Source organism: Pelobates fuscus, chromosome 3 (assembly GCF_036172605.1).
Source record: "Pelobates fuscus isolate aPelFus1 chromosome 3, aPelFus1.pri, whole genome shotgun sequence".
Taxonomy (NCBI): domain Eukaryota; kingdom Metazoa; phylum Chordata; class Amphibia; order Anura; family Pelobatidae; genus Pelobates; species Pelobates fuscus.
In genome coordinates, this window is record NC_086319.1 from 324,666,607 (window position 1) to 324,688,640 (window position 22,034).

A 22,034-nucleotide genomic window follows, 5' to 3' on the forward strand; every position below is an offset into this window, starting at 1 on the left:
AGGCCATACTAAAAATAAAAAGATTTAACCCAGCTACAAAAAAAGTTCACTGAACTTAAATTAAAATACTTGTAAACATCTTTGCAATATGAAATATAATTTTTTTCAAGTCAAAAAAAGAATAAAATACTTCAATCTGTATTAATGCAATTTATCTTTAAAACCTTTAAACACATTTTATATATATATATATATGTGTGTACATATATAATCACATACATACATATACATATATATTTATATATATATATATAGAAGATATGTTACAATTTAATATTACTTTGTTAAAGCTGCAGTATCGTGTGTTTTTTTTCCCTCAGGAGCCTTTTGTTTCTCTTCAAAGTACTGTTCTCTTGAGAAAAAGGCAATAAAATATATAAGCATTCAATAATTAATCACTCTGAATTTTCTTAATAAGAATCCTATGATCTACTAGCAATTAGGGACACATCACTAACAGCCCACATCAGAAGCATTTCTATGGAACAAAAAATATTATATATTAATAAATAAAATAGAAAAGGGGGAAGGGGTCAAGAATATTCTGATAAAGTACAGTGTAAAAATCATCATTTTTTAACTAGAGTGTAGTTGTTCATTTGCAGAGCATGCAATACATGTGACTTTCTTTTTAGGCTACAATATACAAGTATAGGGAAATATCCTATATGTTCCCTTTAAAAATGTGCAGATACTGCAGCTTTAAAGCCACATTCTCACTTGGCAAGGATAAGACCATTTCCGAAATAGTGAGAGCCCCCCCATTTACTCTACAGTTTCAGGCATTGCTTTCAAATTTAGTTTTTTTAACTTTATTATTTTAACCCCCAAAAGGGCTGAAAATCTACCTGGCCTTTTTTTTCTGTCATTAAAGGGTTTAAATGGCTACCTTGGTCTATAGCGGCTCATTTTCAAAACAGACTCAAAAGCTTCACTGTTAATGGTACATATTATTAGACCAACATATCTATATTGCTTCTGAGGTGGGTGCATGTAGACTTGTCCATGCAAGGTATTTACATAAAGAAGCATGAGTGTGTTTGTACCAATTAGAAAAAAAAACAAACAAAAAAAAAAAAACAGGTGCCTTATAAAAGAAGACATGCACTTGACATATGCCCCTGTTTTTTTTTTTTTTTTTTTGTAACAATTGCTTTGGGGGTTTATAAGATTATAACACGCCTCATTCATTGTATACACTGAGAGCCATGAGGGCACATCATGAGCATTCTATATATTAAGTATATATGTGTGTAATTATATATATATATGAATACAATCTTTATACATATAAATATATGTACACATATATATAGATATATAGATAGAGATATCATCACATACAGACACATGTTGTATGGCACCATACAGGTGGGAATGTAGCCATAGGGCAGGGTGTATGTTCTTTATTTAAATAGTTGAGTGTCATTAATAATAATATTAATAATAATAATAAAGGCTTGGGTGCTTGCCCCCTAGGAAAAGATGCGGATGGCCTGGGTGACCTCAGTGTGGCACACTGGGCACTGGGGCTCATTCTTCTCACAGATGCGGTTAGCACACTCCATGCAGAAGAGGTTGTGCCCGCAGGGGACCAGGGCAGCGATCACCTCGCTCTCGAAACAGATGGAGCAATCGCGGCTGCTTTTCCTCCTCATACCCGATGAAGAGGAAGACGAGCTGGAAGAGGAAGAGCTGCTGCTGGAGGAGGATGAGGAGGAAGAGGATGAGTCGGAGGAGGCCATGCTGGGATAGGCGGAGTAGCTGAGGCCACCACCAGGGTCACTGCGCACCCTGCGTGCTAGGGGATGCTCAGAGAGCACACTGTTGCCACCGTGCAGAGGGGGGGAGAGTCTGGGTGGGGCGGTGGGCCGCCGACAGGTGGCGCTCAGCAGGCTGTTGGCATTGCTGGGGTAGGCGGTGGTGGAGTTGGCACTGCCCGGTGGGGAGCGATCGTACTGTGACCAGAGCAGGGCAGTGCCTGGTGGGGCGGGAGCAGGGTCGAAGCCGCTGTCAAAGGCCAGATCGGTACAGTCCGGGGAGACGAGCTCGCCACCACTGCCATACACATATCCATTGCCATTGTTGTTATTGTTGCCATTGTTGGTGAAGCTGAGGGCAGGGCTGGGGGGGCTGTAATCTGCCAGCCTGGGGTTACCCCCAAAGTAGGAGTCGGTGGAGGCACTGCCCAGGGAGCTGGAGCTGTCATTTCGGTAGTTGGAGAAGGTTTTTCGGGAGCCTGAGGTCACTCCTGAGTTTGGCTTGCTCCACAGGCTGCCGGGGCCGTGCAGGTCGAAGCCCACGTCCGTACCGTTGGCGTGAAAGTCGTTCTCATCGGTGAGCTCGATGATGCCACCGGTGCGGACCGCGATGTGAGCCTCGATCTCTTCCCGGGCTCGGTCCACATTCTCTGGCATGCCGGTCACCTCGAACACCGGCTCCTTGTCCCGGCTCGGGGTCACGATGTAGGTGTGGGTCTGCTGCTGGATCCGCTTGATCGTGGCCCCCTTGGGCCCCACCACCAGCCCCACCACCCGGTAAGGGACCCGGACCTGGATGGTGGTTTGCCCCGGCAGGTTGGGCGGGCCCGGTACCGAGCCCCCGTTCAGCGCGTTCTTGTTCCGGGAGGCCCGGATCATGGAGAAATGCTCGGCTGCAGATATGATCTCCCTCCTGGCCATGGCCACATCTTCCTTCCTCCCAGTCACAACAAAGACTGGCTCCTCCCCGCGGACCGGGGTCTTGATGTACGTGTTGGTCTTAGCCCGCAGAGCTTTGATTTTACAACCTGGGAGCAAAAGAGACAACATGACATTACTCACTGTGTAAATATTACACAATAACACAACGCAGGGAGAGACACAATAACACAACGCAGGGAGAGAAACAATAACACAACACGTGGAGATAACATGGCTTATTACTCACTGTGTAAATATCACACAATAACAACTGCCAAGGACACAATAACACAACACAACACAGGGGAGACACAATAACACAACAACAACACAGGGAGACACAATAACACAACACGTGGAGATAACATGGCTCACTGTGTAAATATCACACTACAAAATAACAGCCAGGGAGACAAGACCAGCCAGGGACACAAAAACACAACAAAGGGAGACATCAGCAAGGGACACAACAACACAACACCAGCCAGAGACACAATAGAACAACACAGAGAGACAGCACCAACTAGGGACACAATAACAAAACAGCCAGAGACACAATAGAACAACACAAAGAGACAGCACCAGATAGGGACACAATCTAGCCAGAGATACAATGATATAGCAGCCAGGGACACAATAACACAACAGACAGGAAGACAGCAGCAGTCAAAGGCACAATAACACAAAACAGCCACACAATAACACACAACAACAGCAGGAGACACAATACAGCACAACAACAGAAAAAAGACACAAAACGCACAAAGGCAATAAAACACAACAGCCACAATAATACTTAAAGCCAATCAGACAATAAGTCATAACAACACACACAGCCTGACAGACAACGTGTAAAGGTCCAAGGGCACAGCCAAGGTGGGTATATGGGAGTGATGAAACTGCAGTGCCAACACAGCAAATAATATCAACAAGAGCATGTACACACATCACACACTCCATAACAGCACGAAGCCTGGGGAGATGCCATCACATTGCTTCATAAAAGGCAGAAACATCCATTAACAATAAAGAACTACCAGAGACAAAACAACCCTGAGCAAGTAGACCATGCACACATCCCAGCACCCACCACACAGCCTGGGTATACATACTGCTACACAAATGCTGATAATATCCTCTGGTGATACATAAAGAACTCCCGTGGGCAAAGCAACCATCAACACCGAGACCATGTACACAGCAGCAGCCACTCCATGCCAGTACACAGCATGGGTACAGACGCTGGCACACTGCTTTACAAATGCTGACACAACCTTTGGTGATAAAGCAAGATAAAGGAACCATCAACAATGAGAGCATGTACACAGCAGCAGCCACTCCATAGCATGAAGCCTGACTATATCTGCTACATTGTATCACTGCTAGATACATGCAGATACATCCTCCAGCCATGGATAAAGGGCTCCTATTGTAAGCCAAGCATCACACTATGAGATACCATCACACTGCACACACAATCAATCACCCCATGAGATACCATCACACTGCACACACCATCACCCCATGAGATACCATCACACTGCACACACCATAACCCCATGAGATACCATCACACTGCACACACCATAACCCCATGAGATACCATCACACTGCACACACCATCACCCCATGAGATACCATCACACTGCACACACCATCACCCCATGAGATACCATCACCCCGCACACACCATCACCCCATGAGATACCATCACCCCATGAGATACCATCACACTGCACGCACCATCACCCCATGAGATACCATCACACTGCACACACCATCACCCCATGAGATACCATCACACTGCACACACCATCACCCCATGAGATACCATCACCCCATAAGATACCATCACCCCATGAGATACCATCATTGCACTCCCTGCACACAAAGCAGTCCATGGCTGGCATGGAGAGGGCATAGAGGGTGTGAGCACGCCTTACCCATGCAGTGCCCATGCAGTGCCCGGCTGGCATGCCAGGCTGGCTCCATGTGAGCTGAGCATACTGTGGACACACTGTGCCCCCTGGCATTCCTTTACACAGAGCCCCCCACGCACCCGGCATGCCCTCAGCTTACCTTGTCTGCCCACGATCTCCGCCACATGCTCCGAGCTGGGCACCGGCACGCACTCCGTCATGTTGACGCTCTTTTTCCGGGGCTCATTGTCGTACATGGAGCTCTCGTCATTGTCCAGCCCGAGCAGGGAGAGCTGGTCCAGGGCGATCTGCAGGGCTCGCTGGTCATCCAGGGTCTCGCCTCCTCCTCCGCTCCGCTCCATGTCGGCAAACAGCGAGCTGGGCATGGTCAGGGCTCCCCCTCTCCGGCCGCTCTCAGTGGTACAATCAGACACAAAGGAACGCGAGGCGGCCGGCACTAAGGAGAGAAAAAGGGGAGGAGGGCGGCAGCGGCAGCCAGGTGGGGCAGTTTTCAGATTTGCCCTGTGCCCCCTCCACCCTGGCTCTAGAATCAGTGCAAATAAACAGGGGTCACTCCGGGCTCTTCTGTGGGGACAAGGACCAAGTGTCCCCCTGGTTTCTTTATGGCCAGATTGCAAAAAAAAAAAGATTTGCCAGGGATGGCAGCGTTTCTTTAAGGAGCCCCTCCCCGGCTCACTCAGCGTTTTTCTCCCCTCCTGTCTGAGCCACTGCAGCCAGACGGCACTAGAGGGGGATAAGAGGGCCGTGACGTCACGGCACGTCTTGACAGCACAATGGAGCTGACACTGGGACCAGCTGGCTCTATTGGTTACATTGGGCTAGCAAGGGCGGGCCTGGGCAAGTCTGGCACTGCCCAACGATCCACCCCCCCTCCAGCGGGGATAGAGGGAGAGAGAGGAAAAAAAAAAAAACTCCTTTCTTTCTTTGTTGTCTAATGCAGAACAATAAAGAATCCAGACACATGTATTTATGTCTATCTAATATGGAAGTCCACTATGCTGCTGTGTCCTTGTGTGTTTTTTTTTTAATGTTTTTATTTTATTTATGGTCATTGATAAGGCAGGGAGAGACTGTGCTGTCCATTGATACAAAGTACCCAGGTCTGAACCTCACGTGCATTTTTGGCTGTGGGACCTGAAAGTACTTTGTGTGCTTGCTTTTCACAACAAAACATGCCTTCTCGATTTATTTCATATCTGTGACCTGGCTTAGTCATTGTGTTAAAAGTCATCACATAACTATAACTCACAAATGGTGCTGGAATAAATGTCAGAGGAATATTGCTATCTGTTAAAATTGGATTACAATTTGTCCTCCCACCCCCAAAAAAATATATGCATTAAATAAAAGTGTCTGTCAATTATGGACACCTATGTTTATGTAAATGCATTTTGCTCTGTTGTTCCCTAAGCGCCTTATGCGAGTAAAGTGATTCAATGTGCCTGTGCCATATATGGGTGTCATAAATAAACAATGTAACAATTTATGGAAGTTACAAGCCAGTAAAGGCATCGCTAGCACAATACAACAAAGGATCCCTAATCTAATCAGAATGTCAATAAGAAATCAAATAAACTGTATTATCCTATAATGAGTAGGGTCTATCAGTCCAAATCAGACATTACTCCCAAAAATCCAGCAATTAGCGAGGCTCACATTTATTATGATCCAAAATAAGGCAAGCAATAGAATGTTGCACTCATTAAAAGATTACAGTGTGTGTTCCCACACTGTCAGAGTGTAAATACTGCAAAACTATCATTTAAATAGACTTGACTATGGGCAGGATCCCCCAGAACAAAATAATATGATTTTACCTATTTAATGAGAGTTATGAAATCCCTGAGATGACCCAATTGCTGTATGTCTCATTACCAGTACATGTTTTTTGTTTTTTTAACTGTGCTCTATATATTGTTTAATTATTCGTCAGCAAGTTCATAAAGAGACAGGATCCCCCCCATGGGTGCAAGGTAAAATCTCCACACATGATACTTTGTGTGTTGTAAGGATGTGTCCAGGCATGTGAGCTAGCTCCCAGCCAATAGATGGGATGCTCTTTGTTCGCGCACATTGCATTGCTGGATAGCACAGAAGGATTTATCACGCCAGTAATCTACAGCAATGATAATCTATTGTTCTAACCATTATTTGATCAACTGTTTGGGGCAATGCATTTTCCTGCATTGAAACGAGTAGTTGTTATTAGTGGTCTATTGATCTGGCATTGATAGGCAAGTAGATGCACCAATTTGCAAGTAGCTGCATTCCCCTCGGTGTTTATTGTACTGAACTCGCCATATCCTCCGGATGTTTACATCATGTGCAGCAGTAATGGGGGGAGGGGGGTGGCCAATAATCCCCCCAGCCCTTTGTTAATTGATCATTGCTGATCCACCATCAGGCTCCTTATTTAAGGGTCTTTCAAGGTGAACATCTTTTGGACAATCTAAATATTGTATTCCATATATTGATGACTACAATTCCCATCATGCTTAGCCTAATGAGATGCAACATTCTAAAATCCACGCTGTATTATACTGCACACGTTTTAAGTGCAGTACCTTAAATGTGCAAATAGTTACATCTCACTAGACTTAAAAAGATACATTGTAGTCCTGCCACTGTTTTTTTTTTCACTGAAATATCAACTTTCTTTCATTCCATCAATTTAATAAAAATATTCTATATTTAATAAAGTTTTATGCTGTAGGTTGAAATAATTTCAAACAAATTCCACAATGGATAGGTAAAGGAACGGAGTTTATTGGATACTGGTGGTTCTCAGCAACCATTAAAGGGAGCTTAAAATGCCAAAATGTTATTAAAGTTGGAAATTACTTTTACATTGAAGAAACTATAAAGCTCCTGAAGGTCAGAAAGTAGACTGTATATGTTTTATTATGCCCCCAACCTCTATAAGCACAGCAGGCAAAAAAGGTGTCTAACTTTCACTTTTCAGATGTTACTTTCCACACAAGCAATAACACTCAGTAATAACTGAACTTTGACCCCCAGATGTGTGCAAACTATTTTTCCCATAATGCTCAGCCATCATATTGGCACTACTGCCAAACATTTATAGTTTCACAGAACATTTTCAAGTAGGTTGTGCATTTGATAACTGTGGTTGAACAGCATGTGGTAACTTGTAACTTGATTCCTTGAGATGAGTATACATTGTCGAAGCTGAACAGATGGCCCCTCTCCGCCAATGGATAAAATTCACAGTCAGGATATTGGGTGATGTCATGAACCACAAAAAGTTCAGGTGGAGTTAAGACAGGCTTTTCAAATCCCAAAACTTATAACACATCCAAACACCTGCTTTAAAGAACATATATACCACAAGAGACTGTTTTATAGCTAAATGAAAAAAACAGGCAATTCCATATAATTCGACTCTGAAAGTCTGCTTGTAAAAAAAAAAAAATCTTTCTTAAAGGGAAATTGTAATTAAAAGAAAAAGTCATACCTATGCAAAATAGCATTTGTAATTCTCACAAATTTCTGAGCACAGTGACTGCAATTTATCCCACACCAGCACTGGCACACCAACTCAATTGTACTAGTTGGTAGGACAGCTAGGAAGTGCAATGACAGAGCTTAGGACCCTGTTTTGTCACAATACAAAACAAAGACATCATATCCACTTAAGGAAGCTAAAGTGGTGACAGTGCCTAGTGTGTTTCTTTAGAAAAAGAGGCATGCCAAAACTCTAGCCCATTATACATAACAACCTCTACTAAGTACCGTCCACCTGGATTTTATTTATTTTTATCGTTGACCCCTTTATGCTGTTTAAATTGCTTTTTATAATATTATTTTCACATTGGCAGTTGATGGGCATTACTTATCAGCATGAAGAAAGCTATCAGGCTTGATGCAAGATGACTTGAGATAGCTATGTATAAAGACTGGCAAAAGGTGATATTTCGTATGTAGCATTTCTGAATTACGAAAGTATTGGCTGTCCAGAAGTATCTATGGTGAAAAGAATTATCCTAGCGGACATTTTTCAGCATTATCAGTCACTATTTGAACCATAATATTTTAGTTGATTGAAGAAAAAAACTCACGTTTTTCACTTTTTGCTTTGTGCCACAACATCCTCCTACTCAGTCAGGAAGTGTTCACTAGTGAAAGTGCAAACAGAAATTGCACTAACCAGTCTATTAAAATCCCCGTGTTCAATTTGAAATTTGGACTAGAGACAGCGCAACATTAAAATGAAAAGGGTTTATTTGTATCTAAAACATTTAGAGGCCACATGAGGGTTATTCACAAGATGGGGAATTGATAGAAATTGACCAGGTAATATAAACTTTTAGACCAAAATAGTCACTTGAAACAGATTAATTCCCTGGATAATTGCTCGGAATTGACAGTTTAGTTAAAGTGTCACAGTGTGTAACATTTCATTTAGCTAATTAGGAGCAAAGGCCCATACAGGGGTGTGCTCGGTGTGCCTAGGCACACCCTAATGCATGGACACATTATTCTACCTGTCCTTAGTATGGGTCTCTGTGGGAAATTATTTTGTAAATTTGAAACAGTTAACAATGTTTTTAAAGAAAAACTTTGTATAGACCTTATTACTCGTGCAAGAATGTATATTGTGCAGCTCCTTTGTTATCTCTGCCCAGGCCATACTTGCAAATGAAAGAAATTTCAATGTATCCTTCATGGAAAAAATATGTTACAAATAAATGATATTTATGTATTTTAAATAAAGTTGAAATGCTCATTGTCACCCTAATGTAATCTGCTACGGACACTTGTGATTAGGAATATACATTTCTTATTTATTACAGAGAATGTAGTTTTAGAGATTCACTGGGGGAAAGACAGATGCAACCTAAAATCAGATAAACATCCTGGTATTTGAGCTCCATTTGCCTTTTCACACCTAATCTGTTATCTAAAATTGCTGGATTACTTTAAGTAAATCATGCATTAACAATCTTATTCCCTGTAATTATGGAGAAATAAACCTAGGTGTGACAAAACCATACATGCGTGGATATAAAGTAAAAAAAAGAAATATTTTTACCAATTATATATGTTATAAATTAAATGCTTTTTAAAGATACGGTCGAGATCGCATGATATTTAGAATAGTTCCTAACTTTAATATTTCAGAGTTTTATTTGATCATAAAATGAAGTATTACGAAATAATTTGACACACAGACAAATTAGATTTATTGCAATGATTCCCATTCCACCCCCTCTACTGAGTTTCTTTGTATAGCAGACATTCCCAAACATTTTCTAATTTATTGCAACCATAAGAAACAAAAGGTGTGTTGTCAGCTTCTTCAAGATAATCACTGCCAGTCACCCCCCACGGACATATATTTACTAGTACAAAGTACAGTAAAGCAAACTTGTAGGTTATTGTGTGAGAACACACAGTTCATATGCACATGCAGTAAGTCCTTTGAGGTGTTCATTGAAGTCTTGAGAGTGACTGCCACTATGTTGCAAAGTGTTTTACAACAGTCAATTTGGCAGATGTTCCTCCTGAGCTCCCATAATATACCAAAATGTGTAGCAAACTGTGTAGCAAAATAGCGAGTGACATCACAGAACTTTTTCTTTAATTTTTTTCTTCATGTGAAATTAATGGTTGAGTATAGCGAGACTATAAAACACAGGGGTTTATTCAATACACTGTTAATTGTGATGAACAGATAGACAGATTTGTAACAATACAACAAAAATAACAAAACTGAGATAAGGCTGTACTGGAGAATTTTCCCAACTATAGCTATTTTGTGTTAGATGTTAATTCTCTTACTACTAGGTTGTGGTGATAAGTTCATCTACATGGGCCTAAATATCACAATTTGATTTTCATTTCACATCACAGTTCACAGCTTTTAATTAATAGGTCCTTTTTTTCCCGTTTTATGAACATGTTGAGTTTCATAGTGTGACCTCAATTTTTTAACACAAGTCCATATATCAGTAGGAAGGCATGACCCAGTATGTGGACAGACTAACACGGTCATGGCTTTTTGCTTAACTGAGGATTGTGAGGAAACTATAAAGGGAATTTTAAACTTTAAGACAAAATATTTGAGCTGGAGACATAAGTGGCTTAGAGATTTTTCATCTATCTTGGCGTAAAATGTGCCATTTCCTGGCAAATATGTGGCAATTCACAGTTTAGTGAATAACTTTGCTTTAATATGGCTCATTCAAAAAAAGAAAACAAGACGAAAAAACTAACCAGAGTTACTTCAAAAAGTGTTTGTCCTGTTTCTAAAATTGCAAAATAGACCCACTCACAATTGTTTGCCTGTTTTAAGCCATGTGTGTTTTCTAGATATAAATGTGGAGAAAATCATTAGCAGGAACTAGAGGCCTTCAGTTTTGGATGAAATTCAACATGTCTATTATTATTCAATTTGATAAGAAAGGAAATATTTCCCTAGACTCTATGCCCAACCAAACAGGGGAGGTCTAAAGTCCGGGAAAAGAAGGGGGGTCAGGGTGGTGGTACCAGTTCCACCTAAAATGGGCTTGAACCCGGGAAATGTGAATACAGAAAAAACGCTAAAATCGGGTAGTACCCCTTTAAGGAGTGCTCCCAATTAACTGGTATAGATGTTAGTGGACATGCCTAAAACAGACATGCCTGTCTGTTTTAGGCATGTCCACTAACATCTATACCAGTTAATTGGGAGCACTCCTTAAAGGGGTACTACCCGATTTTAGCGTTTTTTCTGTATTCTATTATTATTCAAACTGAATAAACACATGCACAATGATATTTATATTTATAAATTCAGAAGAGACAGGGTGCTCACACAGGACTTATATAAGCACTCTTGCGATTTAATGAAAAATACAAAAATAGTTACATCTGCCAATAAATCCACGTTTCGACCCTAACTGGGTTTTTCTCAAGATGATGTCTTCTTTACATCAACATCGTGAAAAAGATCCAGTTAGAGTCGAAACGTTGATTTATTTGCAGGTGTAACTTTTTAGTTTTTTTTAATTAAATCACAAGTGTTCTTATTTAAGTCCTGTGTGTGCACCCCTTATCTTCTGAATTTATATTATAACGCAGGTAGCACCCATGCTGATTGAATTTTAAATTTATTGCAAAAAGAGTGCCAAGCTCAAACATTGTGTACATATTTATATTTATATATAGATATGTTGCCTTTATCAGCGTTAACCCCGAGTTAATGTGCGTAAAGTGACAGGGTACAGCCTACATGTTAATACTTAAGGTATGGTGTGTCACGGTTCTTATTCTGCACATTAGCATGATGTAATGTTACATATATATCCAGTGATCTTATTATAATAGAAGGGTTAGATATGGCCCTTTTTATGTGGTGTTCATTACATCTACACACGTTGGTCCCCTGGTGGCCAGCCACGTGCCTTATACCCCATATATTCAATAGGAAACAGTACTAATGTATTCTAAATCACTTCTGTTCAAAGAATTGTTCCTTTATGAGATGCATTAGAAGGAAGGTCCTGTGTATTGTACCGTAAGTGTGATGCGTGCAAACCATTACACCATCTGTTACCATTTTACCCTCCCACTTAATCCCCTTTTTACCATATACTTTTCCTCTGGGTGTATACATAGGTCTGGTTATCCAACTATCCCAAAATGGCCCTGTGTGCAATCTCCCTCTCTATCTCTCTCAAAAAAATATGTATAGAGATTGTATACAGAGGAGCTTTAAAAAGAAAGATTAAGTGATTGAACAACTTCAGTAGTGCAATGTAAGCCTTTTCTTCTTTTAAGCAGAGATTTGTGTATTGAATGTAACAACTGTAATTTAGTTATGTGTTGGGTTAATTGGGATTTCATTCTTTATAGTGTAGAAAGTTAGAGTCATTGCTTGCACTGATTAAATATTCAACTATTATTATTATAATTATGATCATTTATATAATGCCAACATGTTCACAGCACTTTCCAATTTTGCAAAGGGGATATAAAACAGCAGGTAACTAAAAATACAATAATGGCAACATAACCATGAGTCAAAAAGTGCCCTGTTTAAGTGAGCTTAAAGTAGTGCAGAATTAGTATGGAATATTAGAAAGGTATGCATTTAATTATTTACTCTCTGTTGTCATATATTCTGGAATGGCTGTAACATTTTTTTGCAAAGTAATGCTACACTCAGCCAAGAATACAACAAAACCCAGAGCAGAATAGAACTCACTAAACTTTAATTTGAAGTAAACAGAAATTTGAAAGGCAAATTTTAGGATGCAATAGCTGGTTTGGTAATAATTATCCAATCCAGCTATAATCACTATTTGTCAATGTTAGTTTGAATTTTGCAAATCACTTTATCTCAATTCACAATGAACAATAGATTGAAGAGGACCCTGCTCAATCGAGCTTACATTCTATAGGAGGTGGGGTGTAAAACACATTAGGACAGGAATTTGCAATCAAATAAGGTGGGCTGCCCTTTAGGAGAGGGCAAGAGACAGGTATGTGAGGTAGGGGTTAGTCTTGGAGGCCATAAGCTTTCCTAAAGAGATGGGTTTTAAGGCACTTCTTAAAAGATGCAAGACTAGGGGATAGTCTGATGGCGGTAGGCAGGCTATTCCATAGGAAGGGAGCCGCCTGCAAGAAGTCCTGCAAGCGCAAGTTGGCCATACGGGTGCGGACAACGGAAAGGAGGTGGTCACGGGCAGAGCAGAGAGACCGAGAAGGGACATACCTATGGATCTGTGAGGAGATATAAGAGGGGCTAGAGTTGTTCAGTTCTTTATAGGTGTGAGTTAGTACCTTGAATTGACTCCTATAGCATACAGGAAGCCAATGTAAGGACTGGCAGAGGGGTGAGGTGTGAGAGAAACGACTAGAGAGGAAAATCAGTCTAGCAGCAGCGTTCATTACGGACTGTAGGGGTGCAGTACGGCTTTTGGGAAGACCAATCAGGAGAGGGTTACAATAATCTATGCGGGAAATTACTAGAGCATGGACAAGCTCCTTGGTAGTATCTGGTGCAAGAAAGGGGCGGATGCGGGCTATGTTTTTAAGATGGAATCTACAGGATTTGGCAACATGCTGGATGTGAGGCTCAAAGGTGAGCCCAGACTCAAGTATGACGCCAAGACAGCACGCTTGCAAGGATGGACTGATGTTGGTACCACAAACTTGAAGGGAGAGCGGAAGAGGAGGATCAGTATTAGGAGGAGGAAAGACAAGGAGCTCAGTTTTTGAGAGATTGAGTTTCAGAAAGCGGGAGGACATCCAGTCAGAGATGGAAGAAAGGCAAGCAGTGACACGTTGCAGGACGGCAGGGGAGAGGTCTGGGGAGGAGAGATATAGCTGGGTGTCATCAGCGTACAGGTGGTAGTGGAATCCAAAAGAGGTAATAAGTTTGCCAAGAGAGGCAGTATAAAGAGAAAATAGAAGGGGACCAAGGACGAAGCCTTGGGGGACTCCAACTGAGACAGGGCGAGGGGAGGAGGTATCATTAGAAAAAGAGACACTGAATGAGCGTTGGGAGAGATAAGAGGAAAACCACGAGAGGACAGAGTCACAGAGACCAAGCGATTGAAGAGTTTGAAGAAGGAGAGCATGATCAACGGTCTCAAAGGCCGCTGAGAGGTCAAGAAGAATTAGTATGGAGTAGTGGCCTTTGTATTTAGCTGTGATTAGGTCGTTAGTAACTTTGATAAGGGCAGTCTCTGTAGAGTGGAGAGGGCGGAAGCCAGATTGAAGGGGGTCAAGGAGAGAGTTGGAATTGAGGAAATGAGACACACGGGTAAAGACAAGTCTTTCTAGAAGCTTTGAGGAAAAAGGGAGCAGGGATATGGGACGGTAGTTAGAGAGGGTGGATGGGTCGAGGGATGGTGTTTTAGTATAGGTACTACAGTGGCATGTTTAAGGTCAGCAGGGATGATGCCAGAAGAGAGCGAGCAGTTGAAGATGTGTGTTAGAGAAGGCACGAGACAAGTGGAGAGAGATCTGATAAGGTGAGATGGAACAGGATCGAGCGGGCAAGTGGTGGGGCGAGAGGAGCAAAGAAGAGCAGCCACCTCTTGGTCAGTAGCTGGGGAGAATGTCTGAAGGGTAGGAAAGGCTTGATCAATGTGTGATTGAGAAACAGAAAGGCAAGGAGGGGAGAATTCTTTCCTTAGCTGTTCAATCTTGTCAGTGAAGTAACATGCAAAGTTATCAGCAGTAAGGTTAGTTTTGGGGGTGGCCACAGCAGGGCGAAGAAGAGAATTAAAGGTGTGAAAGAGACGCCTGGGGTTGTGGGAACATGAACTAATGAGAGAGGAAAAATAGGACTGTTTGGCAAGGGCAAGGGCTGCGCTGTATGAACACAATATGAATATGTAATAAATAACACAATATTTTCCTGAGTCATGTAAAAAAAAAAAGCATGTGTGAAACATGATTAGTGCCTCTTACACTGAAATTAGTCTATACAGTTTTTGTCACTGGCATTAAAACACTTAAAAAGGTTTAACTTTAAAGTTGTAAATATTCTCTCCTAAGGTGAGATATTAAATAGTAGGTTAAACAATGTTCATTTGTTTCCAGGCCTTTAGCCATTTTAAGAACACTCACAACAAAGGGAATCTTAACAAAGTTCTGAACAGGAAACCAGTTTATGCGCACAAACACATAGTTTCAGCTACAGAAGGACAACCATCCCCCACAATCCATCCTACACAAACATGCACTTTGTTTCAGTAAGGGGCAGGTCCAATCTCTTTACTATCCCTAAACACATTACATTCGTATTGTTTGTTAGCATTATTCAGTTCACATTTAGATCATTAATGGCGGTGACCAACCTAATAGCAGACAATATCCTAATAGTTAGGCTCCATGTGTCATCACACATAATCTGTTATCTCATATTGTTATCGCATATCTTATCATTGCATTATTATTATTATTATTAATATCTATAGTTAATAAAAAAAAATGTTATTCTTTCAATTTGTATTTGTACCTGAGCATAATGGATCGGATATAGATAGATAGATAGATAGATAGATAGATAGTTTTGGTGGGTTGATATGTGGATGGATATAAAGTCAATTGATCATTTAGCTTGGAATAAGATGGAATCCATCTAGCATTCAGTAACATTTACTTTATTCAGTAGTTTGACATTCATCCTGGTTTTAGGAGAGGTCATGAAAGTACAAAGAAAATGAAAGAATTTACAAACTAGTCAGCTTCAGTGGGATAACAAATAGAATCTATTTGTTTAAAAAAAAATGCTATCAAACTAAGATCATTTATATTAACATATGTGAAGACCTCTGAATAACAAAGAATCACAAAGCTTTTGTATTTTGAATGCCTCCTGCCCTCCCCCTCTCCTTACCACAAAACATATTCTACTTAAAACAGATCCTCCTGATTTGAGGAATTTACAAAAAAAAAAAAAAAAAAAAAAAGTTTAGTTTGCATCTAGAACAGGGATAGGCAACCTTCGGCACTCCAGATGTTGTGGACTACAACCCCCATAATGCTCTTACACCCATGTTGCTGGCAAAGCATCATGGGAGGCATAGTCCAAAACAGTTCCGAAGGTTGCCTGTGCCTGATTTAGAAGATCAATCTCAAATTACATTGATTACCTGAATGCATTGCACCACTGTATACCACACTCCAGCATTAATCAGTAAAAAGTATACCCTGTGTCTTAAACTACTAACATTTGGTGGTGGGCGGAAAAGACACATTTAGCAAATGAAAAAAAACAAACCAAAAAACTATAAAGTAAAAAAAAAAATGTTTTAAACAATCAATATTTGGACAACAATAGGCTTCTTAGCCCTGATTCTTTTTTTTCTACTAAGGGATACTTTTGGAACATGCACCCAACTTGCTAAATTAAGAAATAATGGCTGAATTTAACCTAAAGTTGCAATTCATTGTACACGCAAGGCAATCTGGTTAAAGGTTAGGTAAAACTGTATTATTCACTAAACACTGAATAATAGTGAAATAAAATCTCAGTTGCAAAGTATAAACTAAAATCACCAAGCTGTGACTATAGCTAAACTGGATAACTTTTCAGATCAACAACTTTTCTCAATATTTTGGACTTTGATATTCGACGAATTGCATGTATATTTAATAAATAAGCCCCTCTATACTCAAATTTGATTTGGAGAAATTAGATTTGTGATTAAATAAATCTTAAAACATTCAATGGAAAGTATTAGAACTGAGCGAACTATAAAAACACTGCTAGGATTATTTACTAATTTGTCAGAAATTCAAGGTGAATTCTAACTCCCATGCCAACATTGTTAGGTGTAGTTAAAGAGTACAAGTATAGCGAGCTGGTTCTTATTGACATCTTATCCAATTTTTCTGGAGTTGGGCAGTGTTAGTCTATTGCGAGAGATGAGGTTTCAAATTGCAGTAATGAATATCCGACCTGTAGATTTTCCCCCAAGATTGTTATATCACCTGACAATATGCCAATCAGCTGCAGAATTGGTACAACTTGACCTTTCATGGGTAAAAAAAACAACATTATTTATTTCCAAGCTGCATGATATAGTTCTGTTTTACTTAAACAGTTAAACAAAGGAATATAAATATTCTAGAATGCAATCAAAGGAAACGTATCGGTATACTCCGTCCAGCGTCACATGCTGTAACCTGCTGGTAGTTCCGTAGATGTCCTTCATGACAACAAAAAACACACAAAGTGAGCTGAAAATATAGAATGACTGTTCTTAGAATGGACTATTACTGCATGTTCTGTATGACAAGCACAGACTACTTGTGAAAGGCTTCTACCAGCTTAAGAACATGATCTCAGAAAATAGCAACAGGTTCAACAGGTAGAAAGATTGCAGCTCAGATAAAACATCGTAATATAATAACTCCTACTAGCTGTTTTTTACTTAAAATAGTCACCTCCTGTCAAAAATATACACATCGAAAAAGAGAAGTTATATACTTTCCAGCACATGCTACTATACACTGAATGTAACACCCATTTTAAATATGCTATGTAAATATAGATTATGATATTAAATCAATCATCATTATACAGATATAGAAACCACGCAGGGTTATTTATGAAAGGGAGATTTGTTCGGAATTCAAAGTGAATATGAAATTTAAGGCCAATCTGGAAGCATAGTTGAGTGGGTGATTTTTTCCCCCCAGTTCGATTTCTTTAAATTTGGAATTCACTTTAGAAAATAATCCTGAAACCATTTTGCAAATAATAAAAATAAATATTGACATGTGGAAATTTATTGCAGATCCCCAGGACTGATAGTTTAGCCAATCCTCTTTCTTAGAGGTGATTTACTGAACATGCTCTTGTGCACACGCACATTTATTCTCAGTAACTTCTCAGGCAAGTGCAGTGTAAGTGACTATGGCCTTTTTTTTTTAATCTTAGAAAAGGGATGGCAGGCCAGTCACAAGAATTATCTAAGTGAATGAAAATCAGCTTGTGGCTGCATTGAGCATGTGCGTGTGACATTTTATTCACGTCTAGAAGGACATCACTGTGCAAGAATTTTATAAACAAACAGTTGAGTATCAGTAGTTTCTGCTAGAAATTAGATAGATATCAGTAGTGGATGTGTGGGGAGAGAGAGAGACCAATTGATTGGATAGACCGAGGCGATAACCTTTCCAAGGGACTCCAGCAGGATACCGCAGTAGAGCAAAAATATTAGATCAATGATATATTCAAACAATCAAGTATAAACATTTCATTGTGAGATTATTATTACTAAAGGAGTTACTCCAAGTCAGCTATAGAAGTTATGGCGTCCCTGGTCTAGTTTCCTCATAATTGGGCAAGCTGTTTTGCAATGGTTTGCCTTCTTATCTGGTCCAGATGGGGGTGCCTGGTCTCCTTTAAAGCTGGATGTGACATCCATCCAGCTTCTGCAGAGCTAGATGCCAATTCTCTCAGCCATTCATTATGAGAGTGTTAGCTGACCACTTTCAGCCAATGTTTACAATTCTGTGCATATGAATATGCACAGAAGTGACATTAACCAGACCAGAACTCTCAGGCATCCAACAATACCCTAGTGTCGCTAAATTATTAGTAGCCCCGTGACGCTAAATTATTAGTACCCCAGCGACACTGTTGATGGTGGAGGTATACCTCTGGCAACAGACAAGTGAATCTCTATACGGGCATCACTTCACAACGAAACGCTGCACATACAGAGTCAAGGCCCCATGACCACTCCAAATCATTGAAATAATCATGGTGACTGGAATAGCCCTTTAATGTCCTGCTTGCAAGAATTAGGTTTATAGAGGTACCTCCTATCTAGGGGATGGGTTTATGGAGTACAGCGCACGGACGCATCCCCCCCAGAAAATCATGCGGGGGAACAGTCAATGGAGAAATCCCCCCAGGTTAGGAGTAGATGCTTAGGAAGGGGCGCCCGGAGCACCAGCCCCCCTCAGGCAGCTGCGGCTCTGCCCGGGCCGGTGCGTCTATTAGGGCGCACCGGCCCAGGGGTGCAAGATATGAGGGATCGGCAGGAGGAAAGTGCACAGAGCTCCCTCCTGGCAGTCTCTCAGTGTAGCATGGCCGAGCTCCGTTCCAGGCCGCGGTACAGGAGCATCTGTTTCCTGTACCCAGCCGGACTGACAGGAAGTACTCACTGGGCACTGAGTGAGCACTTCCTGTCAGTCCTGCCAGGTACAGGAAACAGAAGCTCCTGTACCGCGGACCAGACCGGAGCTCGGCCATGCTACACAGGGTAGGAGAGGGGGGAGCGAGGAGAACGGGGCATGGGGAGAGACCACTAAGGGAGGGAAGGGTGTGGGGGAGATACCACAAAGGTATGGGGGGTGTAGGAGAGACCACAAAAGGAGGGGGTGGTAGGAGAGACCACAAAGCGAGGGGGGGGGTGTAGAAGAGACCACAAAGGGAGGGGGTGTAGGAGAGACCACAAAGGGAGGTAGGGGGTGTAGGAGAGACCACTAAGGGAGGGAGGGGGGTGTAGGGAAGGCCACTATGGGAGGGAAGGTAGGAGAGAGGAGGGGTGTAGGAGAGAGTACAGGAGGGAGGGGGGTGTAGGAGAGACCACAAAGAGAGGGGGGTGTAGGAGAGACCACAAAGGGAGGGACGGGGGTGTAGGAGAGACCACAAAGGGAGAGAGGGGGGTGTAGGAGAGACATCTAAGGGAGGGAGGGAGGTGGGGTGTAGGAAAGGCCACTATGGGAGGGAGGAACGGAGGGGGGTGGAGAAGAGACCACTATAGGAGGGAGGGAGGGGGGTGGAGGAAAGACCACTATGGAAGGGAGGGAGGGGGGTTGAGGAGTGACCACTAAGGGAGGGAAGTGGGGAGAAACCACCAGGGGGGTTGGGGGTAGAGGAGAGACCACTAAGGGAGGGAGGGGGGGAGAGGAGAGACCATTAGGGGAGGGGGGAGAGGAGAGACCACTAATGGAAAGGGGGGGAAGAGGAGAGGCGACTAATGGAAAGGAGGGGAGGAGAGACCACTAAGGGACAGGGGAGGAGAGAACACTAAGGGGCAGGGGAGAGCTCTAAAGGAGAGAGCATTTTTGCATATTTTTTTGTTGTGAGAAATTTCACATAAACACACACTTAAAATGTAATGTTATAAACAACTCCCAGTTTACTGAATAAGAATATACCCAGAGAGTAAAAATGCTATCCCCCCAGATTTGTGGGGTTTCCTATGCCCATGGTACAGTGGTATGGTTGTTCACACACTGCCAGTATTGTACTGCCGGGATATACAAGGTTTATCTTTGATATTTTGTTGGGACCCACTAATATTGGTGGGTGTAAGATAGCATGGCTGTATGGTGTGACCAAGTCCCCATGTTTAAATTTTTAATTATTTTTTTAAGATTTGAAACTGCATATTGTGTATGTGTATTCATGATTTTTCTTTCTATTGTATAAAATAACTTAGGGAAAATAGGGAAATAGTACAAATGTATAATATGAGGTATAATATAATGTTTTTTAAACTTTTTTTCTTAAATAATTTGGATAATGAATTAATCAATCAATTAATTAATTAATTAATGCAATGATTATCTGTTGTCATTAAATAGAAGCAATTACTTTGTCCTGTATATGAATGTGACCACATTGCACTTTTGATCTTTTGGAACAGAAAAAAACATGCTGTGAGCTTGCAGAGTGCTACAATTATGGCAAAGAAAAGAGAATTTGGGAGGCAAGTGCAACAGCTCCCTATGCTGGCAAATTTGAAAGATTTTTTGACTGGAACTAGCTTGACATTTTATCTGCCATAGCAATAAGCAATGACTCCTAACCTCTTTTATAAAAAAAAAAAAAAAAAAAAACAAGGCTAAGGAGATACAATGATAGGTTCAAAATATTTTGTTGTACATGGTAAAGAGAAAAAATGTATATAAATTAAAAATCCAAATTTTAAACCGAAGGCTAAAGTACCAATCTGTGGCTGGAAAAATTTCAAATATTTTTGCTTAAATTTTGCCATTTGGATTGAATTTGCTAACATTCTGATCTGCATATATCTTTATCTATTTTCTAACCCTAAATGTATATTCTAAGTATGCATCCTAAATTTCAAGTAAATGATATGGTGATAGTTTTAAAAGTAAAACGTGCGTGATAGCAATAATAATATTGCAGTTAGCGTTTATGTAATCATGTATTTTTTGTATGTTGAACACATGTTTACGTGTGTAAAATATGTGTGAATGTACGTTCGCATAAAAAAGAGATTACTCGCTAAGTATCAAATTGCAGTGAACTGGAAACTAAATTGCAAAATGTAGTTAAAATTTTTTTTAAATTTTTGGAAACATTTTTCTCACTTGAATAGTTTTGCCTAGAATTCACAATTCACTTTTCATTTCACCACAATATGTTGTTTAGTGAATAACCACCTATGTATATATACTATGTATATGTGAATGCAGGAATTGCATGAATATAGGTATTTTGTGTGATAGAACAGGGTGTGAATGCAAAGTTTTTGTATTGTGGTGGGGCAGTAAGTGTGATTGCACAGGTGTATTTTATACATTTATATATGTTTTTTTGTATTTGTCTGGATTGTCTGTGTCTGCCTATGTAATTTGATGTGTGCATGGATGTTGTTTTCTTATTTTTTGGTACTGAAGAGCTGGTGAGGTATGTATACGAAAGAAAGACAAGCCTTCAAAAAAATTTTTTTTTTTGTTTAGCTTTTTTAACCAAGCAATAATAAAATTAAAAACTAAGAAAGAAAAGCAGTAGCAATGCAGAGAGAATGACTCATTGCATGAGTCAAATAATTAATGGGTGGCAGGGGCATTGCTGTGTGGCAAAAAGATCTGTGGCTCCAGCCCAAGGAACAATTTTATGGTCCGTCCTAAAGCCTGCCCTATACTATATCCTAAGTCCAACCCTAAACCTTAACGTGTT

The 22,034-nt window shown here is 40.8% G+C and overlaps 1 protein-coding gene across 1 annotated transcript; it reads right to left on the reverse strand.

Moving 5' to 3' along the window:
* Positions 1 to 1,073: 1,073 nt before the first annotated feature.
* MEX3B (mex-3 RNA binding family member B) lies at positions 1,074 to 5,342 on the reverse strand. The gene is made up of 2 exons (XM_063448971.1): positions 4,761 to 5,342; positions 1,074 to 2,788 (listed from the first exon to the last, which is right to left on the reverse strand). The coding sequence occupies exons 1-2, from the start codon at positions 4,984 to 4,986 to the stop codon at positions 1,476 to 1,478; spliced, it is 1,539 nt and encodes a 512-aa protein (XP_063305041.1). The 5' UTR covers positions 4,987 to 5,342; the 3' UTR covers positions 1,074 to 1,475.
* Between the last annotated feature and the right edge of the window lie 16,692 nt (positions 5,343 to 22,034).

Coding starts and splice junctions, on each gene's coding strand:
- MEX3B (XM_063448971.1), bottom strand. CDS start 4,986: ATGCCCAGCTCGCTGTTTGCCGACATGGAGCGGAGCGGAGGAGGAGGC. Junction 2,789..4,760: donor GGAGATCGTGGGCAGACAAG/GTAAGCTGAGGG, acceptor TTTTGCTCCCAG/GTTGTAAAATCAAAGCTCTG.